The sequence below is a fragment of the Glycine soja genome, chromosome 8, assembly GCF_004193775.1.
Source record: "Glycine soja cultivar W05 chromosome 8, ASM419377v2, whole genome shotgun sequence".
NCBI classification, from domain to species: Eukaryota; Viridiplantae; Streptophyta; class Magnoliopsida; order Fabales; family Fabaceae; genus Glycine; species Glycine soja.
This window is the reverse complement of record NC_041009.1, coordinates 45949535-45977463: the sequence shown is the minus strand read 5'-3', so window position 1 is coordinate 45977463 and position 27929 is coordinate 45949535. Positions and strand designations below refer to the sequence as shown.

Below are 27929 nucleotides of genomic sequence, written 5' to 3'. Positions count from 1 at the left end.
TTGTATAGTAAAATCTGCTGCGCTCAAACTATGGCAAATCTTGTTCCTGTCTCTGTATCTTTATGTGAATAATAATATGTGGTTTCCTTTCTAAAAAAACGTGTATCCGGAAGTCATGTCTCATGTTACGTGCTGCTACATTTTTGTCATCTCAATATACCAAAATTAATTTTTTGAGCTAGGAATGAAATTAATGCCTTAAGACTATGATAAGTACGGTTTTCTTTCAGTAATTAAAATATATACATGTGTTATTCCTTTTTGATGGAAATAATGTTATTCTTATTCATATAACAACTCATATAATACTTTACATAACAACATTATAGTTAATTCCATCTTTTCATATGTAACATCCTATGTATTTTTTCTGTTTCTTTCTTTCTCTTAATAAAATAGTTTATTGTATAAATTGATGTAAAAAAGAGTAAATAATATTTATTTAGACATCCATATACTATAAATATCATTTTGACACTATTTTTTTTTTATCTTTGTTTTCCTATCGAATCAATCATATAACATATTATATATACACTTATCTCTCAAAGTATCAAATAGTAAGAGGGTGTTTAAGCATCTTTACAATCATATCCTAAAAAAAATAAAATTCCAACCCTAGATTCATATTATCCAGATAGAGCTGTCTATCTGAGCACCACCACGTCTATAAATAAATTCTCCCAACATTGCTTATTCAGGCATCTGAAAAAGAAAAGCCTTCCATAGCCTCCCAAAAAATGAAGAGCACTACCTTGTTCGCTCTCTTTCTACTTTGTGCCCTCACTTCATCATACCTACCTTCAGCCACCGCTGATGTGGTGCTGGACATGGATGGTAATCCTCTTGGAAACGGTTGGCAAAATGAATATTTCATGTTGCCAGTTACAAGAGGAAGCGGTGGTGGAATAGCACTAGCTGCAACTGGAAATGAAAGATGCCCTGTAACTGTCGTGCAATCTCACATTGAGCGCGATAAGGGGTATGCGGCAACTTTTAGAGCTCCATTCCACCTCCCTTTTATCGCAGAAGGCCTTCCTTTGACGATTTCATTCGATAACTTTGAAGTGTTACCGCGGTGTGTCCCCACTCCTCTTTGGTGGGCTATTGTGGATGGTCTAGCTGAAGGACCCGCTGTTAAAATTGAGTATAGAGATATAGTAGAAGGTTGGTTTAAAATTCAGAAAGCTTACCCTCTCGGCTATAAGCTTTTGTTCTGTCCAGTGCCTCTTGAGGATAGCACATGTGGGGATATTGGGATTTATACTGATGATAAGGGATTCAGGCGTTTGGTGGTGACTAAGAACAAACCATTGGTGGTTCAGTTTCAGAAATTTGATCCACTGGCCAAGAATAATCTTGTGCTTCCTGCCATTGAGTGAGAGACAATTAGTGCATGACTAAATCAATGCTTTGGTTGTAATTATTAAATTATTGTCTCACTAAATAATATAATCAAAGCTTATTATCCTTCATTTGCAACTGTTTTAATTTCTGAGTGCAATTATATATATAGACATTTTTATTTATTAAATAAATACTCTGTCAAAACTTATTGTTTTTTTTTCTTCTTTCTTTCTTTTTATTGTATCATTTGTCACACACACACATACACGTAATTTCTCGGATTTGAATCAGATGAGGAAATTAACTCATGCATGGATTAATTGAGTAAAAAGATTTAAAGGATTGCATGCAATAACGATTTAATTAATAATTATTAGCTTAGGAGTTAGTATTCACGCAAAGCTTGAAATATAAGTGAATAAGGATAGTTATATAGCAACTCATTTCAATAATTGGAATTTAATGAGATAAGTTATATGAATTGTTATAGCATGCAACAATTTTGATTTGGTACTTAAAATGGACAAAGTTATAGGAATGGAAATGATTTTAAAGCACAAATAAAATCAAGGGCAAGGGCATAAAGCACTTCGCTGACGCTTAATTTCCTAATACCAAAAACTACATATTACAAATGTGACTATGATTCTTTTTTTTTTTAAAAAAAAAAAAACATGTGACTATGATTGCCAATTTTTGTTCAAGATTACTTGGTTAATATAATTTGATTCTACTAATCATTATCCTAAAAATATACCACGTGATCAAAATATATCTTACACAAACACAATTTTTATAAAAATGTATGAGAATTTAGAGAAAAATACTTAAACTATATAGAGTATAAATTTAACATAAAAAATATATTATTTTATCTATTTTGTAAAAGTCAATATAAATAAATGTATTTTTATCTAAGCATAACTTATTATTATTATTATTATTATTATTTACATAAAAAAGCGTTTTAGTTTCTAACTTTTCATGTAAATGAATTAAAATCAGATTACTATTTGTTTGTGTTTTTAATATTTTCTCTATTTCATTGTTATAATAATTATAATAAAATTATATATTTTTCTTTCTTTCTATATTTTTTTCATTAAATTCATGTATCGAATTTTATATTTTATTTAAACATTTGAATTTTCTTTTACCTGGTTACTTTAATATGTCCTTTTTTGAAATTTAAATATTCTCTTTTACACAATAAATCTAAATCTAAGTTAGATTCTCATACTTATAATTCCAGAATTATATTACATTTAAACTGTTTTAGATATTAATTATATTTTAATTATTTCTATAAAAATATTATCTTCATCCACTAACTCGTGTGATGCACTTGTGACAATTAGCAGTCGCGTCATGTGGCTAACTTTGGTTTTTACACATTTTCTGGCCTCACACTACAGATAACATTATTTGGTAATTAGATGGTAATAAACGAAGCCATTGTGATATTTGGGGTCCATGACAGTCGTGGGTTTGGTTGTTACCCATTTTTTGGCCTCACATAACATATTACATTTGGCTCCACTTTAAATGTTTGGGTACCACAAAAGTTGACAACTGTAATATTTGGGGACCATCCTTGCTCACATGCCAAAATTATGTTCATTATATTGTCCTGCATAAAGTAAATTTAAAGAAGTAATTAAGTTGATTTCTATTGATTCAAAAGAGTAATTTCTATTTTATTTTATGGATTTAAAACTTGGATTAATTAAAATTTAATTATCTGACAAAAATATTTCATTAGTTTTTGGTCTTATTTTTTTAAAAATTATTAGATAGGTTTAATTAAAACAAAAAATTATTTACAAATAAAAATTTGATAATTAATTAATTGAATTAAAAATATTTAGTAAAAAATTATTATTATCACATACTGACATATTTATTGAAATATCACACTCGATAAATAGTACATAGAATTTATTAATGAAAAAAATAATTATTTTATTAAAAAATTGTTTTATTAAAATATAAAATTTTAAAAGAGAATGCATTTGATTATTTTATCAAAATAAGAAATTTTAAAAATGAAGAAATTCAATTTCCTTATCTATACATAATTTTAAAAATGAAAAAATCTATTTTTTTTATCCAAACATAAAATTTTAAAAATGAAGAAATTTAAATTGAAGCATTTGAAATTCTTGAAAATGAATGTAGTCTTTGACTCAGCTTGTTATGAATTAAAGATAATCCTAGAATTAGAGGACTAGGAGCCTCCAAGAAAAGAGATAAGAAAGGAAATTGTTCTTATTCATGTGTCCTTTCATTACACGATAATTGTTATATATAGGCATCATACGTTGATGCTGTAACAAACTACACGAAAAAGAAATAACAGAAAAGCATAACGGACTGCATGGTGCATGGCGTGCAAGGATGATGGATGGAGTCAAGCTTCCGAGAAGGTATAAATTAAATTCAATCAAAAACTATATACAGTTTATATACTACTCTACGCTGGAGACATAATAAGCTTTGATTAATTTATTTAGCCATAGAATAATTTATTACAAAATGAAGCATTTATTTAGCCTTACACAAGATCACTCACTAGGAGAAAGTACATGATTCTTGAGGGCAATTAAGTGGTACTTCTTCATGCAGAAGAATGAGTTGATCTTGATGCGTATGAAAGTTTCTGAAACTCTATGTCTTGGCGCCGCGCAAACTGAGCCACGACCAAACGCCTGTTTCCGTATTGGTCGAAATTAGAGCCAACACTCCAACATGGGCTTTGGTCAAGTGGACAGAACACAATGTAGTAGGTTGTAATAAAGTCCAAGGGAAGTTTCTGAATTTTAAACCAACCGGGAACTGTATTGTTGCTGTTGTCCTCATTATTAAGTTTAACAGGCAATATTACTCCTTCGTAGGGGTCTGGGTGTTCAGATTGATCCTTGAGAACAGTCCACAAAGAAGAGGGGGCACACGGAGGGGGTCTGAAAGTGAACCCTATGTTCACATTAAGGCCTTCGGAGATGTAACGGATTCGGGCCGGGGACGAAATCGTTATCGGAAACCCCTTACAGGTTGGGTCGTGATGTTGCACAACAGTGATAGGGCAAGTTTCGTTTCCTGATGTAGTGTATTCTATTCCACCGCAGTTATTTGGTGCTGGCACATAGTATGTGCCACCATTTTCAAGAGGGTTTCCATCACTGTCAAGCACAAAAGCACCGGTGGCTGAAGGTAGGTATGAGGTGAAGAAGGCACAAAGTAGAAAGAGAGCGAACGAGGTAGTGTTCTTCATTTTTGTGAGGCTGTGGAAGGCTTATCTATCTTGTTCAGTTGTGTGAATAAGCAATGTTGGAAGACTCTATATATAGACGTTGTGGTTATAAAGGGAGTTTTTGGATAAGGGATGAAAGGAGAAGTAAAACAATAATATCGTTCAATACTCTATCCGGTTTCTTAATTTATTTAAAATACTCAATTAAATTTATTAGTTTTATAATTGGGTATTTTTGTTTTCTAATTTTATCCGGTTAAATCCTTTCCGTCAAATTGAGTAGATGTCTATCACGTGATGAATCATTGTCGTCATCGATTAATTACAAATGGTGTTCATTTTGTGTTTACTTTACTCCCCTCCCTTCCATGTTCAACCCCAGAAAGAAGACCTCTATCACTGTCAGCAATACCATACCATGAGCATCTCTGTTCTTCTTTCCCGAGCTCGTTTCCTCCGCAATTCCCTCAACTTTCTACCATCTCCCACCATCTATCAAGTATGAACTACTCGTGGTGAAGAAATTAAACCAGAATATTATAGGATTCAGACTGTGGCTCCATGTCATTGCACACTCCGTCGGCATGCAGATATTTGCAAAACTAGCTAAGCAAGGATGATCGACACCGCCACCACCACCGTGAACGTAAAACCTCAGAAGCTCAAGTAGACAAAAACAAACTTGCACTCCTAATTGACAACTCCAAATCCACACACCACCTTCTCGAAATCGACGCCACAATCCTCTGTCGTGGCCTCCACCACTGCCCGGTCAGGATTCATTAGCTAACGGACATCAATTCAATTTGACGGAAAGGATCAAATTGGATAAAATTAGAAAACAAAAGGATTCAATTGCACTGCATAGCCAAAAATCTAAGGACCTAACTGAGTATGAAGCCAAAATAAGATAGAATACAATATAAATCAGTGCATTTACTTTATTCAGGACAATAAACACGTTCGGGCCATGACAGTTAATGGTCCCCAAAAACTACTACATGTGTCAACTTAATTAGATGGTCCCCGAGTATTATTTATAAGTGCCAAATGCAATTTGTAATATGAAGATAAAACATGGATATACATCCAATCCTATAGCTATCATGATTCATGACCACCGAATATTACAGACGCTTGCGAATAGTATTAGTAAGATGGGTACAATATGTGAAGATGCATGCCTTAACTATGACGCATACGGTTTTTATTCAGTAATTAAAATGTGAAACTTAAAATATATGCTTGTGCTATTCATATAACAACTCATACTATCATACCATATAACAACACTTTAGCTCACTCCATATTCTTCATATATTAATTACATCTTATTGTATGAATTCATGTAAAATAAAAATGATTGATATATAAATACTCATATATTAATTATAAATATCTATTTGATATCCATTTTTTCTTTGTTTTATTTTTATCAAATCATTTATGGTATTTACAAAGTTTCAAATAGCATGTGGGTGTTCACTCATCTTTACCCTATCCCGAAAAAAAAAATCCAGCCCCAGATTCATATTATCCAGAACTCTCATTGTGACAGCCACGTCTACAAATAGATTCTTCCAACGTTGCTTAATCATGCATCTGAAAAAGAAAAAAAAGCCTTCCATGGCAATCTATGAAATGAAGAACACTACCATGTTGTCTCTCTTTCTACTTTGTACCTAATTCAGCCACCGCTGATGTCGTGCTCGACACATGATGGTGATGTTCTTCAAAATGGTGACGAATATTCTGAGTTGCCGGTCATGAGGAAGTGGCGGTGGACTAGTAGTGCGTGCAACTGGAAACGAAAGATGCTCTCTCACTGTTGCGCAAACTCCCAATGAGCTCGATAAGGGGATTGGAACTCGTAATAAGGAATATTCAAAAGTAAGATAATTAGATTACTTTAAATGTGTAATTTAATTAAGTGATGTATCCATTTTTTTATAAATAATCTAATTACGTATAATTTATTTTCATAATTTATTTTCTTCTTAAAAATACTTTTTTTTAAAACACTTTTTCTGATTTTTTTTTCTTTTAGTTTAAACAAACTCATCTTATAACTCATTTAAAAAATCAAGTCTAATATCCAGTATTAATTTATTTATCTATTAACAAATAAATTTGACCAAACATTTAATAAGTGGAGTATCAATAATTCACAAAATCTCAGCTCGTTTACACTTATTTGTGATAATGCGAATTCTTTTCATAAATAGAAATAATTGAAACATGGAATAATTAATCATTAAATACGTGATGAAATGAATTTAAATTTTAATTTGGTTTTAATATCAGAGTTTTTATTTCTAATTAACTTTTCAGCATTAATTTAACTTATCTATTAATTTAACAAAAAAGAATACAAATTGATGAAATAATTTTTTTTATCGGATATTTAATTTAGAAACTTTTAAATTAATCAAATAAAATAGAAAATTAATTTAAGTATCTCCCTATTTAGTTTACGGGGAAATATAATAATCACGTTTTTGGGATGTCAATGGTCACCAAATATTCCAGACGGCCAACTTGGGAGTTGGGATGCTATTACGACATTGCAATAGTTGTCATAATATTTTAACCGTATAATAAAAACAGAATTTTAACCGCCACAAATGTTTACGTTTTTTGTAGTGACATGATTACGTACATGATATACTTTTTACTTAGTTTTCATAATATTTTATATATATTCAATACTTTTTGTGATAATAATTTTATATTATGTCATTTCAGATGTATAAACATTCTTGTTATTATTTATGATTTATGTAATATTTTTTAGTATTTTTGTTTTATGATGATAAAGTGTTCTAAATTTCAAAGAAGGGGAAATATTTAAAGAAAAAGTCATCAAAGAAAATCAAAGTGAAAGGCTGGGACGGAATTACGAATTAAGATATTATATATATATATATATATATATATATATATATATATATATATATAAGTTTATTTAATAAAAGTAAATTTATATCGTTGACAACAAAATTTGTCTATCAAATCTAACCAATGCATGACCTAGCTAAATGCAATCATGACACAAAGCAAATGATTTAATTCATAATGCTCTTTTTAATCCCTCAAATTCATTCTTGGGGACTGAAAATACTCCATGAATTTAAGAGATTAAAAAAAAATTCTGGGACCAAAATCATATATTGAAAGACTAAACACATATTTAGGTCTAAAACTAATTATGAGTCAAGTTTGTTTAATTCTTTAATAAATCGTAATGGATGGTCTTCTACATGCAATGTTAGAGTGAGAAATACAGAACAACATTTGAATTCTACAGAAAAATAAAAATGCTCGCAACATCTAACATATCATCAAAATGTGATGAATAGTGGAAATAAAATGCCGTGTTTAACTTTAAAAAACTACTTAACAATAATGACATGCAAAACAATTTTTAATGTATAATTTCTAAAAAATCGTCAGTAAAATTTTAAAGACACAAGTATTAGTAACAAAAATTATAAATTGTGACAAAAGAATCCATCCCTTGCATCAGTGTGTAGAAAAATAATTAATTAAGATTTGTAATTTTGGGATATAATGAAGCCGTAAACAAAGATGATTAAGTAGTAATTAATACGTACTAGTAAAAGTGGCAAAAGATAACGAGAAAGAACCAATTTCTTTGCATTCGGCCTTAGCGGAAGGCATATATAAGCTTTGATTATTTTATTTAGTGTAATGATTTCGTACAACCAAAGCATTTATTTAGTACTCTCACACTTGTGTCTCACTCACTGCGAGAAAGGCCATGATTTTTCTTGGCCAGTGATTCTTTATCAAGTTTTTGAAACTGAACCACTAACGGTTTGTTCTTAGACACCACCAAACGCCTGGTTCCATCATCATGATCAATACTAATCCCAATATCCCCACATTTGTCATCCTCAGCTTGCTGTGGACAGAACACAAGCTTATAGTTATTGAATTCATCATCAGAAACTCTCTCAAGTCTAAACCAACCATCCATTGCATCTTTGTTCTCACCAATTTTAACAGCAGGTCCTTCTGGTAGATCCTCCACAACAGACCACTCGGTAGGAATTCCAACACACAGCATTATAACTGCAAATGAATCGAACTTAAGGCTCAAAGGATGGCCTTCGGCGATAAAACGGATTCGATATGGGGACGAGATGATTGTTCCAATCCCTTTGTCGAGCTCATTGCGAGATTGCACCACAGTGAGAGGGCATCTTTCATTTCCCGTTGGGGCTGCTCTTATTCCACCAAATGCTGTTATGTCTGACAAGATATAATATGTGCCACCATTTTCAAGAGGGTTACCTTCATTATCGAGCACGAAATCAGCGATGGCTGAAGGTAGGTATGAGGTGGTGAAGGCACAAAAGAGAAAGAGAGCAAAGAAGATGGTGCTCTTCATTTTTGGGGGGCTATGGAAGACTTTCTTAGTTAGTTGTGTGAATAAGCAATGTTGGGAGAATCGGGACTACTTATAGGATAGGAATAAAACAGAAAAGTATTAAGTGCTAATGAAATATTTAGACTGATAATTAAAATCTTCACGTATGTCCACTTGATATAAAAACTTCAGGAATAAAGGAAGTACAGTAGAATTTAAAGGTACTCTTTTTATATATACCCGTGTTCTCTTTTTGGCTAGCTAGTTGCATAAAAAATAATCTATATTTTTATCATTATTTTAAATATCTTTATGAGATGGTAAATATTTATCATAATTTTTTTTTACTATTATTTATTATTTGTGTGTGTGTAATACATATAGAAGTTAATTACAAATTTTATTTACTTTTTCATTATTTTGATATGATTCACCATTAATTTAGTGTTATTATTTATAATAGTTCATTTTAATCTTTTTTGTATATATTATGCGTGCAGTACTTTTTTCCTACATATAACTACTATTACATTTTATTTATATAATATTTTTATTAATGAATTTTCGTGATAATATGTAATATTGTTCATTATTATTTCAGATTTTTTAAAAATATTTGTGTTATTATTTATGAAATATGTAATTTTTTTAGTATTTGATTTTATGATGATAAAGTGTTCTAAATTCAAAAGAAGGGGGAAAGCGTAAACATTAAAAAACGTCATCAAACAAAAACAAAATCTTGTTAATAAAGATAAAACTGTTTGTTTTGATCACTGTTATTTCATAATATAAAAACATTATTTATATTTATATTGTTGACAACCAAATTTGCCTATCAAATCTAACCAATATAATGCATGCGTGGCAGGTAATGTACAACCATGAACTTAAGTCATGACATAATAAACCGTGAATCTGACCAATGCATGTACCTAGCTAAATGTATTTGTGACACGAAGCAAATGATTCAATTCACAATGGAGATGGGAAACAAATAATGAAGAACCCAGAACTAAGAAAGCTTTTCTGAAAAATAAAATAAAGGCAATGTCAAAAGTATACTGCATCATCAGTCCAGAAAGCACATGATATTTTTTTATCAGTATCAATGCAGCTAGTTTTATTTTACAATATCAATATAGCTAGTTTAAATATATTGCAGCTAGATTTATAAATATTTGTGTTATTATTTATCATTTGTGTAATCCTGTTTTTAGTATTTTAGTTTATATATGATGATAATGTATTCCAAATTTAAAAGAAGGGAAATAAATTTAAACAAGAAAAAAAGTCATCAAACAAAAAACAAATGAAAGGGTGGAAAGATGTTACCATGTAATGTGAATGTTACAGTATTTCTTTTATTATAGAGTTAACAAATTAACTAATATGATTTTGTTAATAATGATAAAATATTTTTTTTTATTATTATTTCATAATATAAAAATAGTTTACTTAATAAAAAAAAAATTCTATCGTTCACAACAAAGTTGGCCACCTAATTTAACCATGCATGTACCCATGGACCATATTAGGTAACCAACAAACCTGATGAAGAGATAAAGAGATGAAGACTTAAGTCATAACACAAAACCATAAAAAACAAAAATACAATCAACCGTCAATCTGACCAATGCATGAAAAAGCTGCAATAGTGAGTGGCGACACAAAGCACATGATTTTCTTACAACGGAGATAAAACCAAAAAAATATTTCATGAACAACCTAGAACAAATAAAGCTTTTATATAATAAATATATAAATAAATAAAGGCTATGGAATAATATACTTCAATATATTTGGATTAAATAAATTGTTGGCGGGGTTGATATATTTATACACACCTAAAGTCACTTCAATCTCATTTTCACTTAACTTTTATTTTTTTTTCTTTTTATTTATCATAAAGAGAATATTGATAATATACTTTTTAACATATTTTTATGACATTTTTTATTGGTGAAAACTTATTAAAAATCATAAATTTTGTAAGTTAGATTTATTTAAAGAGTTCCTCTTCTTATTTTAAATTTTTTAATAAATTTTTAAATAACTAAAATTTGTGTTAAAAATGTTAAAAAAGTGTGTTATGAACCCTTCTCTTCGAATCATTTCTCACATTTAGTAATTTTTTCTTCTTTTATTTTTTTCTCACTCTATTTCCCACTTTATTCCACCTATACACACCCCATACTTCTGATATAGGTTTAGCTTTCTCTTTACCGGTGAGATTCAACAAACGGTCAAAATATTATACAAACTAGTTATCATATATACATAAGTAGTAGGCTACCGTGCGATTGCACAGGTCATATTTTTAGATTATATAATTAGTAAAATTATTGTTTGTGTATTTTAGAAATTATTTGAATTTAATCATAAACATAAATAGTTTTTTTTTTTTTTTGGGGGGGGGGGAGGCATTAACATAAATACTTTATATGTTGATAACGTAAAGTCATTATCAAGTTAATAAAAAAATATTTAAATTATCCTTTGTCCTCAATATTGTAATAGATATATAAAATTTTAGCTTTAAACACGAAATAAAATTGATACTATTCACACACAGAATATTAAAAAATGTTAATATTTTTTATCCAACATTTATCAGTAATTTTTTATGTTATATTTCAAGAAATATTAATATATATTTTATTTAAGTTGTTTCATTGAAATATTTTTATTTTAAAAGAAGTTCTAAAAAATAATAAAATTTTATGTTGAATTAAGCATATATTATTATTATTATTATTATTATTATTATTACTTTAATTTATAATTTAATTTTATTGAATTATCTATAGAATATCAACTTTATCCGCTCAAATATTATCGTAAATTTGTTATCTCTTATTGTTAGTATGAATTCTATTCAATGTTTTGTCGACTAAAATCAATCGATTACCACTTAAGGGAATGATTGAAGGTTTGTCCCTTGATTAGAATTTCTGCAATAACTTCTAAAAGTTTTTCAGCAGTTGTTAATCCTAGGTTTATACACTAAACTTCTCCTAATTGAATTTTCAGTAAAGAAAGGCAGTATGTTTGCTAGCAGGGGCGATATTTACTGACCTCATAATTTAATATAGGGGGAGGTTCTATTATAAGATGTATATGTTTTGTAGAAGGGTAGATGTTGCTATTTTGGCTGGGACTTGTGTATATTCGGTTAGCAACTATTTTTTCTCAACCTTTGGGGCAAAAACATAACCTAATCTGGATTCCTAAAGCCGTGTTAATTAGTGTTCTTAGAGTATTAATTAAAGAATTATTATTTTATTGGAATGCAAAAATTATAATATTCGTAATTTTTTATATTTTTTTATAATTTTTACAATAAATATTTTATTTTTTAAAAACATTAATTAACAAGATCCTTAAAAAAAAAAAATAAATTTTTAATTCATAAACTTTTTAAATTTCGGAATTTAATTCCTAAATAAAATTTTGAATGATCAAAGTCTCTAGACTTTTTTTAGTTAAGGTTTTAGTCTCTGCTATTTATTTACACCATTAAATTAGAACATGTCACTATTTTATTATGATTTCTGACAGTTTACTTCGTTCCTGTTAAAAAGAGCCTTAAATGTTTGTTAAAGCTTTTAAAACATATTAGACAATTTTTTGCAACTAAAAAATCACTAGAAATTATTTCATTACTTCAAGCCCGGTTTCGATGGTATGGGGACGTCTGCGAGATTCAAAACTAAGAACTTTTTTTTGGTGCTGAAAACTGAGGATTTAGTTGTTTTTTTTTCTTTTGGTTAAGAAGATTCTTAAGATGAAAGGTTTGAAGTATAATAAAATTAAGTTAGAAAACTATTTTGAAAATATTAAAGTATACCTGAATAATAGTATATCTTTTATAAGTTATTGATTAAAGCATATGTAACCAAAGAAAAAGTTACGATTAAAATCCCCTTTCATCATCTTCTTCACATATCTGAGAGCCCACCGTGTCATCCTCAAATTCTTCCAATGTGACACAAAACATATCCTCTCATCATCACCATCTTCATCCACTGTCGCAATCTTCCTCTTTTTCCTCCTTCGCCCAAACCCTTGTGAGCCTCACGCCGCTCGCTCTCTGAGGGTCTGCGAGTGAGATCTGCTAATGGGTGTGAGAGAGATCTACCTGTTTCTTGTGTTTTTGAATGTGTTTCTTGTGGTCAATTTCTGCACCTGTTTTGTTACTAGCAAAAGAGGTTCATGTTTTGAACTTGAATGGGACTAGCTACCAGTGTTTCTCTTATTGTTTTTGGCTATCGTGGTTGTTGTTGATTTATGGATCAAATGGTTTGTTGAAGTAATGAAGAATTTCTGGCGATTTTTACAAGTCGAAATTGTTTAAAACTTTTTAAAAAGCTCGAGCAAATATTTATTGGCTGTTTTAATGGACACAAATTAAACTCTCAGATATGACAATAAAATAACGATAAAAATAATGACACATAATCATTCAATGATGTAAATAGACAGTGAGAACTAAAACCTTATCGGAAATAATGTCTTAGAAACTTTAATTAATCAGTTAAAATTTTGTTTAAGAACTAAAATTTAAAATTTTAAAAAATTCATAAAAACTAAAAACTTAATTAATCTTATTAAAAAAATACACTAACACCAATATTCTCTTAGTGTGCAGTTTGGTCCACTAGAGTCACAAGACAATAAAACCTATCTAATTACTTTGTTTTTTCGGCAAACAAGTATATATTATATAACAACCGGTACCAGACGTACCACGTAATTACACAGTACAAAAATTTCCTTTAGTTAAATCCTATATAACTCAGATAAGAAAACATAGGTAATAACCGAGGGGGTTTCCACCAAAGAAATTTACAATGTAATCATCAAAAGCTGTACACATAAATTTCCCTCGAATAAATAAAACACAACGTGCATTCTTCCCCAACCCAACCGCATACGTGCACCAATAATATATACCTATCTAATTACTTGTAACAAAAGTACGTAGACTAAAATGATTGGTCTCGTGTCTCTTGGTAAAATCTTAATTATGCTGCTACCTGAAAGTTCTAAAGTTTAATTTCGAAAATCTTAAAATCTACACACTCACAAAAAAAAAAAAAAAAAATCTGCGGGGCTAAAGTTGATGAACTTATATTTTTATGATATAGCTAAATAGTTTTAGATTCCTATCATCTAATTTAATTTATTGTTATAAAAAAAACTGCAAATCCTTAAGTTAAAATTTTAAATATATTCAATTTGGGATTCTTGAAGTTCAATAAATTTATGACAATAGAAATCAATAAGCTGAAATTTAAAAATCTGAACATGTCTCTTCATGTGTGTTTTCTCACGATTTTTAGTGCTGGTTTGGGAATTCCCCACTATATATACTTCACAAAAAAAAAATCAAGACGCTACACACATCTAATGAAACTACAGACTGTCTCAACTGTCATTATATCAATCAATTTATCATCAGACATTCAAAATTTACGCATTTAGAAACTAAAATAATTATTTATCCTTATTATATGATGAATGTGAAAGATAATTAACAAGAAATAATTGGAATTAATCAAATACTCAACTTTAGACATATGCTTTGATTATTTTATTGTTATTTCCTACGAAATATCGATCTCTCGCTCGAAGGTCTCATATTTTTATTAGATTGGACAAAAACCTTAATAAAAAAATTGCGAAACAATATCTTGTTTGACAATCACAGAAATCGTGCGAGTAGAATATGCATTACATATACACATTTGATGTAACAGGTAATTCGTAATTAAAGGCGCACTAACTACATGTATAAAAATAAAGCATTATATATCCTTATTTAATTTATTTAGCGTTGGAATAATAATAATAATAATAATAATAATAATAATAATAATAATTTATTACAACCAAAGCATTATTTATTCGGTCTTACAAGTAACCAAAGTATCGGAATAATTCCGGAAAGCACGTGCATGATTTTTCAAGGCCAACTCATGCAGTTGATGATTCATAAGCTTCAACTTTCTGAAACTGAACCAACAATGGATGATTCTGATCATGAGTCACAATCAAAGGCCTGTTTCCTTCACGATCGATGGGAGCCACAATATCCCCACACGAACTATCATCATTAGATGTACAAAACACCAACTTATAGTAGTTGGATTCAGAGGAAGCTCTTTGAATCCTAAACCAACCATCTATTGTGTTTTTGTAGCCAGTGAGTTTGACATGGAGTTCTTCTGGCAGACCCTTGAGAATAACGGTCCACCGAGAAGGAGTTGAGGCACAGGGGGGTACATAAGTGAAACTGAGGCTCAAAATAAGTCCTTCGGTGATGTCAAGGATTTTAAATGGGGATGAAATTATCAGTGGTAGACCCTTTGAGACCTCAAAGGGAGATTGCACAACAGTGAGAGGGCATGTTTCTGTTTCGGTTTTGGCAAATTCTATTCCGCCGCCCTTTCCTCTTATCACTGGCAACACATAGTATGTGCCGCCGTTTCGAATAGGATTGCCTTCGGTGTCGAATACAATATCAGCGGTGGCTGAAGGCAGATATGATGAAGTTAGGGCACAAAGTAGAAAGAGAGCCAAAGAGGTAGTACTCTTCATTTTTTTGGGAGGCTATATATGGAAGGCTCTTCTATATATCTATCTTGTTCCGTTTGTGTGAATAAGCAACGTTGGAAGAGTCTACACTATTTATAGATGAGCTGAACTGGTTAGGGGAAAACTTGAATAAATATATAAAAAGGGATGATCCAAGCAAGTGGAAATGTACGGAGATATCGAATAAATAAAATGGTTAGTGGAATAATTTTTAAAGGAAGATGCAGTTTAGTAGGATAAAAATTTAGGGAAAAAGTTACGAAGGATGTGGTTGGATAAGAATTCAAAAGAGAGACGTACAGTTACGTTTAATAGTTTTTTCAAAGGAATCCAACTTGTATGGTTTTGCTAATCAGTAGCTTAAGACACTCGTTAAAAATTTAAAAGAGGAAAGTTTTAATAAAAAATTATATATCTGTATACATATTAAATTTAAATAGTTATCATCTAGTTTTTAAATAATAAATACAAATTTTACTCTCTTTTTTTACAAAATAACCAAATAAAAATGCCATCATTTTTTTATTTAATTTCATATAATTCTATTATATTATATTCGATTTCGTTGAGAGCAAGCAAACAAACTATGATCGTCAATTCAATGATGTATGAGAACAAATGAGAAATATAGTATAATAAAAGACAACTAGACAAGCTAATAGGTTTTAAGACTTTGAATAATCTCACAGAGCACGTGTTTTTCATTTCCTTTTAAATTTTTAATTTTCAATGTTTATCCTTCGATAATATATTTTTAGCATAATTTTTTATAAATTTTATTTTCACTTTCCTTTTGACCTTTTTATACAAATATGTTTGTAATGAGTATTTTTCGTCATTCAAACCAATCTCTTCTGGGAGATTTGAAGGTACTCAAAGATAAGTAACAATTTGTTGATATATTTCTATTAATATTTAGTAAAATTTCAATCAATCATATTTCATTTTTATATCACACAAATCTCTCATAATTTATACAACAAAAAAAATATTATTATATGTTCTCCATACTAACACCAAAAATTCTTATAATCTCTTATATATATATATAAAAGTATATATATAATCAATGCAGGTAAATAAAAGTATAGTCTAGAGAGAAAATAACATTGAATGAAATTTCATTCAATTTCCGGTAATTTTTCATAATTAATTTTAAGCAACATTTGAAAGTAATATATTTTTAATATAATATTTATACAAACAAACAAGGGTTTTAGTTAAGAAATTAAATCACTCAATAAAACTCTTTTTTGTTCCAAATCATGTTACGAATGCATTATAAACAAGATTTTAATTAGACCGATTTGTTGGAAGGATTTGTCTAAATTAAATATTTTTAATGTTTGTAATTATTTTTTAAAATTTGTGAATCTAATTTCTTTAAAAAAATATTTAGTTATATCTAAGATATGATATATTATATAGAGATTGAGAAAGTTGTCTTATAAATAATAATAATAATAATTGTGTGTGTGTGTGCAATAATAATAATTTTGTTTTTTTGTGTGTGTGTGACATTCAAAAATTAATGGCCAAAATAAAAATACACTTGAACATAACATTTATATCAAATAAATTCTTAAGGTTTATTTTAAATTTAACTATATATTTCAAAATTCTTATTATTATTTATTATTGTTTGTAAGACATTAAAAAATTAATGTCCAAAATAAAAATACACTAGAACATAAAATATATATAAAATTTGTTCTTACTTATTTTAAGTTGGGACCATTTTTTTGTTACAGATAGTATTTTTGGGGCAGATAGTTCATTAGAAAATACATATCTTTCAATTCCCGATTATTTTAAAGATACAAATACCTTTTTGATAGATAAAAAATAAGAAGCTGAAAAACCAAAGCAAGACCTATTGATTAAATAAAAAAGAAAACGTTAAAGAAAGTAGAGTATTGCACATAATTTTAGATGCTCTGTATATTTAAAAAAAAAAATGAGTTAGTGAATTAGCCGACTATCCAGAAGTCAACCCACACAAGTTACCTCTCTGAAACCTATAGCATTTTATTAAAAGTTTAATGTTTATGAACCGAAATTATAAAATAGTATTAAATTATCATTTAATTATAAATTATTATTTGAATTATTTTAAAATTAATAAATTTATCATATATAATAAATTGTGATTAGATAACATGTAAAAAAATTAATTAATTATTAATCTATAATATTTTTTCTCTTCGATCTATTAATCTTTCTCATTATTTATATCAAAGTTGCATATGTAACTAGATTAAATGCTCTAAGGAAAGTTTTGTCATAACAGTCTTGCTACCCTTTCGAACAATAATATTACCTCTAGTAAGAAATAAGTGTCCTTTATAACAAACAAAAAAAATTGCTCAGCCGAATTATTGAATAATACTCCTATTTAATAATCAGCAAACTTTATATTTTCTTGTTTTAAATTTGAGTTATATAGCAAATTACCCGGTCCACCACAAGTCTGCCCTGTCCTCGACCTAAATTACAACACCATCTTAATGGTCTTAGGTTCGAGACATGGACATGATCAAAATCAAAACCACAAGTCTGCCCACAGGTTAGCAGATTTTAGACCTAAATTTTATTAATCTGACTCATTTTGCATATATATATCAAACTGATCGGCCTAACTTTTTTGAATAACACTCTTATTTTATATATCTCGGGTCAGTACGAATGTTTTAGAAGATGCCCACAACTAGCAACCTCCAACGTTGATTAGTAGAAAAATGAACAGAAGACAAACATGGGTGATGGCCTGTTGATTTATACACGTCACATGCTTCACTAGAAAAATGAACAAAAATCAGGAATCGTCCTATAAATATTGTGTGTAATTTAATGCCTTAGAAGAGGATGCCAGCTAACCACGCCTAACAAAAGTGCTATAGTATAATATATTATATTCAATCAATTGTGTTGTAGTATAATATTATATTATCTGGATTGAGATGGGTGATCATCTACGACACGAGAGTACAAGCCTTACGTAACATGCTTCAATAGAAAAATTAACAAAAATTCAGGAAGTAGAGTTGGCAGTGATGGCTAAGAATGAATGAGCGATGATGATACGTGGACATTTATATTTTTTTAAATACTTAATAAATATTTCTTTTTTTTATTTCTCTCTTTATATCAAATCATAATATATATATATATATATTTCACTTTTATCTCTTTCACTCCGTGTCAATTAATTGGTATATTAGGTGTTCATGTATAATTTAATAATATATAGTCCATCTCTCTTGCCATGCAACATGCACGTAGCAAACACCCCCAACCTAGCCCTAGCTCTACTCTTCCATGAGCTGATGATGAGCTGAAACGCAACGTTCATGATGAGACCATTTTTAATGATCAAGGACGCTTTGGAGTCGGCATATATATTATATGCTCATCATCACACTTCTGAGTTTTGATTTTATTTATCCATGCTATTCTCTTGACTGAAATGAAATAAGCCACTTTCTGAAAGAAAGAAAAATTCAAATAGTCTAAAAGTCAGGCGCTTGGTTGAATTTGATATATTATTTATCTACTTGCCTATCTATCTCAGGTTCATGTACATGATTTGCGGTCCCCTCAGGAAATGATAAAACGCTTCCCTCTTGATGTATCGTTTGAGTTATTTATTAATATCCTCCTTTCTTTAAATAAAAAAAAATTGCAACTCAAATAATTAAAAAGAATTACCTAGCAAAATATATTTAATTTGCTTAGGATTAACTCAACAAGTTATTTTCAAGGAAATATATTTTCCTTAGGAAATGTACTATATATTATATTTATTAAGCTTTGGGTGTACAGTCATATTTATTTAATTATTGATGCTACGTACTATTGTGTTTTAGAGTTTTTAAAAATATATTTCAAAAGATAAAATCTTCTATTATTTAGAATAATTTTGATTTAATTGTTTATATATTAACTTGTGAAATGAACTTTTAAAATGAATAATAATAAATTAAAGTCTTTGAGCTTAAGTCTAGTGAACTTGACGTAATGCAATCGATTTGTCCCCTTTGCACATGTGATAATAAACTTTACAAACTTTCAAAGTGGATAGTAATGAATGAAAGTCTTCGTTTTCATTTTTTTTCATGCACCTGGGATTTAGTTTTCGTACTTGCCAGTTTTCGCACCGTTTCCAACAGCTACTAAACTCCAAGTTCCCAATTAGATGGGCATTGGTGAACCATAGTTGAGTATTCTGATCTTTACAAAATTTCATCAAGGCTAGCCAACGATGTGCATGACGTGTATGTGCCAATGTCTGCAAATATTTGATTTACTTTACAAAATTTCTCGTGCAATATGCACAGGGTGCATTCTTTCCTCAACTAATTAACTTTTTTTACATTTTTAATTTCATCTTTAAGAATAAATAATTATTTTGCTCTTGTATGTATATATACAAGGGATAATTTAATATCTGAAAGTACAAAAATAAAATTCTAATTTAATCATTAAATATGTAAAAATGTAATAATTTTGTGTTATGCATAATTAAATGATAAATTAGTCTTTACATTTTATAATTTGATTTTAAATAAATTTTTAAAAAACATAATTTAATATTAAATTAATCTTTAAATATTACAACTTAATAATAAAATAATTTCATAAATTTACCACTAAATGAAATTGTGATATTTTTTTCACATTCAAAAACACAGACTACTTAACCATAATAACTATTTATCCATAATTTAAATATGTTTAGTTATTGGTGATAGAAAGGCGGCTCATTTTTTCTTTAATTAAGTTGTTTGCGTGCAGGACTTAAGGCGGCTCATTTTTTCTTTAATTAAGTTGTTTGCGTGCAGGACTTAAGGCGGCTCAATACTCCTTATTCTCATGTGACTTTAAAATAAGTAATGTATATTACGTATTATCTAATCATAAAATATGGCGTAACTTATTTTGTTATATCTGGTAAGTTTATTTTTTATTATTTTAATTAAAATATAAAAAACTTTTTATAAATATATATTTTTAATTTAATTTTTTTTTTAAAAATAAAATACTTTAATCTTAATTCTAAACCTAAAACGTTCACCATTTCAACAGATCATACAACTTCAGCCTAGCCTCAAGTAATTCCAAACAAGGCAATAGGAATACTGGATGATTAACGTGAATTGGTGATGTGTCACATTGAGTAGAAGTGAAGAGGTTGAATGCCATATAAATAAAGAAAAGACTCGAGCCTTAAAGTTTTGGGTTAGAGTGTGATGTCAGATTTCTTTATATGATGTGGATAGTACAACGGCCTCAAATTTCCAATAATAATAAAATGATGACAGGGTAAAATAACAAGCAAAACAGAAAGCACACTTGGTCCAGTGCTTCCTCTACGCTTCATAAAACTGCTTTAGTTACGTTCCTGTATAGAGCAGTGTGTTGCTGCGGTGTGGAACAGGACTACGCCAACTTTCACTCAAAACCCGAACCTAAAAAGATTATGGAGAAGTACGAGGTGGATCCTGGTTAGTGACAAAGTAGGAGGCACGTCATCGGTGGCGAGTTAACAGTCAGAAGAAGATGAAAGCTACCAGATTCAAAATTAGAAAATTAGGAATTAAATTTAAAAGATCAATGATAAAATGATTTTTTTAATAAAATATTAAATTAAAAATCAAAAATATAAAATTTACTATAAAATTCTCAAATTTGAATTATAAACAAAATTAAATCTAATTGATTGACGTGATTAATGTAATTCATATGACATTCTATTGAACTATATATAATTTATATTATTGTGACTTTAGAAAAAAGTTATACGGAATTAACGGACATTGAATATAGCTCCATCTTTACACGTATTACATATTTCGTGTTACAGAAATTCGTAAAGGCACTATTCTTATTTTATTCAGTCTTGAATTAATCATTACAACCAAAGCATTTATTCAGTCTTACACTACGAGAAACCACATGATTTTTTAAGGCCACCTCAAGCAGTAGCTGATGATTCAACTTCAACTTTCTTAAAGTGAACCAATAACGGATCATTATTCTCAGTCACCACCAAACGCCTGTTTCCTTCACCATCAATATAAACCCCAATATCCACACACGTGCTATCTTCAGTTGCACAGAACACAAGCTTATAGTCATTGAATTCAAGGGAAACTCTCTCAATTTTAAACCAACCAGGCACTTTATTTTCATACCCAGTAAGTTTAACAGCGAGTCCTTCTGGTAAACCCTTAACAGTAGTCCACTCAGAAGGAATTAGGGCACAGGGGGGCACAAAAGTGAACCCAATGTTCAAAATAAGGCCTTCTTGGATGCTAAGGATTTCGAATGGTGATGAAATGATTAGTGGTAGACCCTTAGAGACCTCAAGGGGAGATTGCACTACAGTGAGAGGGCATGTTTCGTTTCCTGTTGCGGCGAATTCTATTCCACCTCCGTCTCCTCTTATAACTGGCAAGATGTAGTATGTGCCACCGTTTCGGACAAAATCACCATTTATGTCGAAGATAGTATCAGCGGTGGCTGAAGGTAGGTATGAGGTGAAGGCACAAACAAGAAAGAGAGCGAAGAAGATAGTATTCTTCATTTTTTAAAGGAATTTTTTTTTTTAAAAAAAAGGCTTTTGTTGTTGAGTTGCGTGAATAAGTAATGTTGGAAGAATCTATTTATAGTCAATATATAAGCTTAGAAATTTGGATTAATATGATAAGGGACGATGGAAGTACGTGGAATAAAATATAATAGGTGTTAGTGGCACTTATTTAAAATAAAAATGGAATAGGAATTATTCGATGCATCTCATCGTATCATTTTATTCAATGACCACTAGACGAGTCATAAGGTTCTAAAAATCTTTGACAAATACCACAACGCACGTGCTTTGCTTTTCCTTTTAAACTTTAAATTTTCAATGTTTATCCTTTTCATAATATTAGTTTTTGTAGAATTATTTTTTATACAATTTATTTTCATACTTATCTTTTTTTTATTGACATATGTTTGTACGAGTATCTCGGACTGCTCATGGAGGCTATATAATCCCTTTCAGGAAATTTGAATGTACCCAAAGGTAGGTTAACTTCTTTCAACTAATTTGTTTTCTCTATACACACAAGAGTCAAGATTGGAAGTCTACTTGCTTCATGAAGCACATGACTTTCCATGGTCAATGATGCTTCATGCAGTGATCTAACTTTCTGAAACTGAACCAACAACGGATCGTTCTCAGTCACCACCCCAGACGAATGTTTCCTTTATTACGATCGACATAATCAAACATCAATATCCTCACACGTGTCTTACTCACGTGCACAAAACTTAAGCTTATAGTTATTGTCGTCAGAGTCATCATGGGAGAAGGTACAAAGTAAATTAAAACAACCGAAAGCATAAGCTTGGATTATTTTATTTTGTCTCACAATAATGTTATTACTTATTCCAACCAAAGCATTTATTTAGTCTTACACTTGTTTCTCACTAGGAGAAAAAGGTTCTTAATGCTCCTTCTATTCCACCTCCTCTAAGATTAGCATCCAATAGTATATATAGCAAAAGCCTTTGTTTTCGAGCTTGTTACCATTCATGTCATACACAAATACAACAGAGGCTGAAGGTAGGTATGAGGTGAAGGCACAAATTAATTAAAGTAGTAGACACTATTAAAAAAATACTTTTTTACGACACAATATTTACGACGGTCGTAAAAAACCGTTTTAGTATGTATAACGATGACAATCTCTTAGATATTGTAAATATTTTAAAGGTGGTTTCACAAAAACCGTCTTTGAATTCGGGTAATTTTAATTCTCGCGTCCGTTCCTCTTCTTTCCACAATTAATGTCGCGTTTCTCTCTCCACAAATCTTGCGTTTGTTCCTCTCTCCACTCGCTCGCTGTCTACGATCTCCTCCTCTTCCCATTACCCTTTCTCCACCTTCTCCCTGGGACTGCAAAAAACCCTCTCCTCCGGTGGAACCGCAAAAAACCCTAATCCCCAAAAAACCCACAACTTATTCACTCTAGACGGAACTGAACTGGAGCTGCACAAGGCTACACCTGATGTGCGTTCGTGCGCTGCAATGATCATGAATGAGGGAAAATGCGAATAAGTCAAAGCAAAGGAGAGAGAAAATGGTGTTGTTGCGCACGATGATTGTCAATCACCGGTAGCGGCGAGTTTCCCTTGTGTCACTTGTAACTTCATCCTTCTCTTTGTTGCTTGCATTTGATGAAGGCTTTATTGTTAATGGGCTTGTCTTGGTGTTGTGTGGGCCTAGTTCATGTTTGATTCAAGATTGAGTGATGATTAATGTTGGTTGGGGATGCATAGAGGTTGAGACGGTTACAGAGAGGGCGATGGTATGCTTGTAGTGGAGATTCGCTGAGGTGTGTTCAGATGGTTTGTGGGGTGGAAGCGAGAATGAATGTTGAAAAGGTAAAATAGTTTTGTAAAGTTACTCTCTCTCTCTCTCTGATATCAAACCCCTAATTGCATTGAAGTGCTTACAAATTTGAATGCATTTGTTTTGTGAAGGCAGAAAAGTAGTGTCGATTATGATAGCAGAGGAGTTGTTGGATGGTTATTTCCCAGAAGGAAAAAATATTGTTGATGTATGATTTTGGGTAAGTAATTCACTCTAATAGTACGTATTTTGTTTTAATGTTGTCTCTAATATGCTTGGTGAGGTGATTAACTGTTTGGGTTTCATTTCCTCCTCTTCATCTTTAAGCTTTGGTTGCACCACTAAGATGAGCACATCAATATTTTGTCAGGCAGAAAATGAATACCATCGAGCCAGGAACCAAGAACTAGTGAATCTGCAAGAGGAATCATTAATCAGACACGACGTGCAACAAAAGAACAAATTCAAGCTCAAAGAAGGCATTTAACATTAATTTTTGGAGTGACATGTTATATTATCTTATTCTACCTTCATAATTTTGTGTACTCAGTGAACCATTGGCTTTAATCTATAGCCTATAACTTTTTATTCATTTTTCCCTGATTACTTACTGACATCAGTGTTTTTGCTTGACTGGTTTAGATGAACTCCATTCCATAACAATCTGTATGTTGCAGGGGGATTAAGAGTCATTCTAACCAATCAAAATAAGTTGGTTTTAGCAGTTTGTGGAGTGACTGCTCTGGCAGCAGGGAGGGGTCTACACTGCAAGGTATACATTAACCATGCCATTATTGGTTATTGCTGCCACTTTTTCATCATGCCCTTATTTTAAAAATGAAACAGTACGACAATGTAGTAATGAGATATATCATGTACTATTTTTCCAGCCTTACTCACTTTTAGAAATTTAAACCTGAAAGAACCTTGTTTTTTTCCCTTCATGAGATATTTCTTATACCGTGGAAAAATTCCACTTTGGTGTCATTTGCTTGCTAGAGTTGCACAATTTTGTTCATACTGGACCTTTCATGTTTTGCTCATTAGTTGTTGTGAGTGAAATCATGGCTTGTGCTGTTTTATAATCACATTGATGTTTTCGTCTTATGTTTCTTGGCAGAAACAATTTGAAGAGATATGTAAAAAAATATGTAAGGTGCCTGCTCTTTCGATTACATTTTGTGTGACTCCAGATGTCGATCCTTGATAAGCTTACAGGTTATGAATCAAAACCTGATTTTAGTGCTCATACTCATATCATTATCATTATATGTGTACATTATGAAAAAATACTGCCAACACCTTATGTTAGGTGGAATGTCTTGAAAATTATGACCAGGCCTTACTTACTTCAGGGAATAGAAAAGAAGACTGCGAAGTTGAGAGGAATTGAGAAGGCTCTAGTTGCACAGCATGAAGCTGGTCATGCTGTAGTAGGTAATGCAGTAGCAAACATTCTTGCTGGACAGCCACGTGTTGAGGTAAACCATGGAAAATGCTCTATTTTTCGCCATTTAAATATGTCAATGCCATTGCAGATATGTAGATGATGCTTGGACCAAGTTACTTGTCTGCTTGAATTTTTGGATTTGAGACACTATTGAACTATAATTATTCTCAAATACTCTGATTGATGATTTCTAGTTCATACATGCTCTGGTTATCAGATTCCTGGTTTAATGACTTGTGACCAAAATTGGTTAATTTAAATTTTTTATTATTTTTTAAAATTTTAGGTGTGGACTTTGGGATATTTTATTTTAGAAACCATTTTAATGTTTTTAATTAAACTCCTAATTACCCTCACTTATGTGATATTTTTTCTCTTTTCATCAGCTAATATGAAAACAATAATTAAACTCCTAATTACCCTCACTTATATCATAGTCCATTTTATACAGAATTAAATTTAAAAATATGAAGGCAGCTATATATCGAAGGCTTTTCTTTTTCAGTTGTGAATAAGAAACGACGGAAGAATCTATTTATAAGACCGTGCTAGTTTTAGATAAACATGAAAGGGAAATTGTGGGCTTACACTCAAACACTAGTTAGGGAAAAGATTCTCGTACCTACGAAAATTATACATCGTCCCACGTGAATAAGTAATAGACTATGTGTGTAGATATGGTTGTTTCATGAATAGTTAAAAATAGATGAATATAAGTCTTTGACTTCCCGATGAGATTTTGAGTGATTATCATTTCATAAAAATATATTTTGAACGGATTAAATTTAGGTTCTTACTTACAAATTAAAGTATGTGTTAACAAACTAGATTATATTCATTAAATTCTTTTTTCTTTTTACTAAATGTTATTTTTAACATCATTGAATGATAACTTTTACCTAGTTTTGATAACTCTTTTTTATTATAAAAACATTTATTGTGTGTATTACTTTTTGCAATAATAATCATATTTTGATAATGACTTGTATCTCTTAATTAATTAAGTGATTCAAGATATAATTCTTAGTTAACCTTTGTGTATAAAATAAATCTTGTTTGAAAAAGAATATACATTTTGTGTCTACTCATAATTCCCAACAAAAATTAGTAACCACATTTGACAGAGATTATTTGATACTAATATCATAATCCGTAAAAAAAGACCTTATTCAATGTACATGACATTTTAGATTTATAAGTATTTTAATAAAAAAATTATGAATATAAGTGAACAATTTTTTAACATATATTATATTTTAGATTTATGATAAAAAAAGTTATATAATGACATAATATTTTTTAACTATTAATAATTTTTTTAAAAGTATTAAACTCAATAAAAGGTAAAAAAAAAACAGAAATTGAAAGGTATGAGAGATTAAAAAATATTCCTAAAAATGCTCTAGATGAAGAAGAAAAAAAATTGTAAAATGATGTTTTTTAATATAATTCCTAAAAATGCTCGAGTCTTATTTAAGATATTTTTTCTAATTTAAATAGAGAGCCGATATAGGAAATGCTAACAATATACTTCATCAATTTAGCTAGTTTCCAGTATAAAAATTAAGAAGAAAAAAAAGATCTGTGCCAATATTAAATAAATAAAAACTAGCTTGTTTGCAGGTGAATTAGTAATTATATTTATACACTTAACTTCCCTTCATCTAACTTTTATTTTGTTTTTTCTCCCTTTCTCTCTTTTTATATCTATATAAGTACCTAAGCAGAAGTAATTAAGTGCACGCACACAAATTCTTAATGTTATTTACATCTAATAAATCATTTTAAGGATTTGAATAATGTAATTCTTATCTATAAATTAAAAAAACGTAATTCTTAAGTTACACTATTAACCGGGAATAACAAGCTTGTAATAGTATGTGAATTAATGTAATTCTTTGAACAGGTTAAGGAATTAATGAATAGTTCAAAGAAATAAAGATAGAAAAAGCAAAGGTCCCGCATAGTAATAGTACACAGGATGTATATGAACATATATAATATAACCTTTACCTTTCAAAAGCTTACCTCTTCTTTATTAAGAGTAAACAGAAGCATTGCAAATCATCCCTCGAATTGTTTTATTTCCTGACCTGTCCTTCCATATCCTTTTGGAACTGGCACTCAAAGCCAGCCTAACATAAAATAAGGTCTATAACAAATTTGACCCTTTACTTTAAAAGTTGAGAGACACTTATATAAAAATTGAGAATGAAAGCAGCATCTCAAAATATTTGAAAAACTATGTCAACCATATATGGAGGAAGTTCGTGATCCTCAAGTTACTCTGAAAATAGGGTTTATTACAATGAGGGATAAACTGAAATCGCATCTGAAAATTGAAGGAGGCGTTGACCTTATGGTTGTTAGACTTAGACATGGCTTCTATATGGTTAAATTTGACTTAGAGACTGATGCAGATAAGGCTATTAACGGCGGCCCATGGATGATCTATCATCATTATCTCACCCTTCGTTCTTTCTTTCTG

General features: G+C 30.1%; 5 protein-coding genes and 1 long non-coding RNA gene across 10 annotated transcripts; 2 read left to right on the top strand and 4 right to left on the bottom strand.

The window, feature by feature from the left end:
* Positions 1–690: 690 nt before the first annotated feature.
* Positions 691–1475, top strand: LOC114423650 (kunitz-type trypsin inhibitor KTI1-like). The gene has a single exon (XM_028390480.1). The coding sequence runs from the start codon at positions 741–743 to the stop codon at positions 1380–1382; it is 642 nt and encodes a 213-aa protein (XP_028246281.1). The 5' UTR covers positions 691–740; the 3' UTR covers positions 1383–1475.
* Positions 1476–3826: 2351 nt separating this feature from the next.
* Positions 3827–4817, bottom strand: LOC114423649 (trypsin inhibitor A-like). Its single transcript, XM_028390479.1, has one exon. The coding sequence runs from the start codon at positions 4616–4618 to the stop codon at positions 3965–3967; it is 654 nt and encodes a 217-aa protein (XP_028246280.1). The 5' UTR covers positions 4619–4817; the 3' UTR covers positions 3827–3964.
* Positions 4818–8232: 3415 nt separating this feature from the next.
* On the bottom strand, positions 8233–9434 carry LOC114423647 (trypsin inhibitor A). Its single transcript, XM_028390478.1, has one exon. The coding sequence runs from the start codon at positions 9009–9011 to the stop codon at positions 8358–8360; it is 654 nt and encodes a 217-aa protein (XP_028246279.1). The 5' UTR covers positions 9012–9434; the 3' UTR covers positions 8233–8357.
* Positions 9435–14835: 5401 nt separating this feature from the next.
* On the bottom strand, positions 14836–15684 carry LOC114423644 (kunitz-type trypsin inhibitor KTI1-like). The gene has a single exon (XM_028390474.1). The coding sequence runs from the start codon at positions 15591–15593 to the stop codon at positions 14970–14972; it is 624 nt and encodes a 207-aa protein (XP_028246275.1). The 5' UTR covers positions 15594–15684; the 3' UTR covers positions 14836–14969.
* Positions 15685–21386: 5702 nt separating this feature from the next.
* LOC114423642 (kunitz-type trypsin inhibitor KTI1-like) lies at positions 21387–22238 on the bottom strand. Its single transcript, XM_028390472.1, has one exon. The coding sequence runs from the start codon at positions 22174–22176 to the stop codon at positions 21565–21567; it is 612 nt and encodes a 203-aa protein (XP_028246273.1). The 5' UTR covers positions 22177–22238; the 3' UTR covers positions 21387–21564.
* Positions 22239–22512: 274 nt separating this feature from the next.
* On the top strand, positions 22513–26177 carry LOC114423643. 5 transcript variants are annotated; one of them, XR_003668881.1, is made up of 5 exons: positions 22514–23754; positions 23866–24023; positions 24123–24211; positions 24362–24763; positions 25112–26177. It is a non-coding gene; the product is annotated as an uncharacterized LOC114423643 (long non-coding RNA). The 5 variants fall into 5 exon arrangements; XR_003668880.1 differs by having other exon boundaries at positions 22514–24023; positions 25112–25209; positions 25331–26177; XR_003668879.1 differs by having other exon boundaries at positions 22513–24023; positions 24319–24763.
* Positions 26178–27929: the final 1752 nt, after the last annotated feature.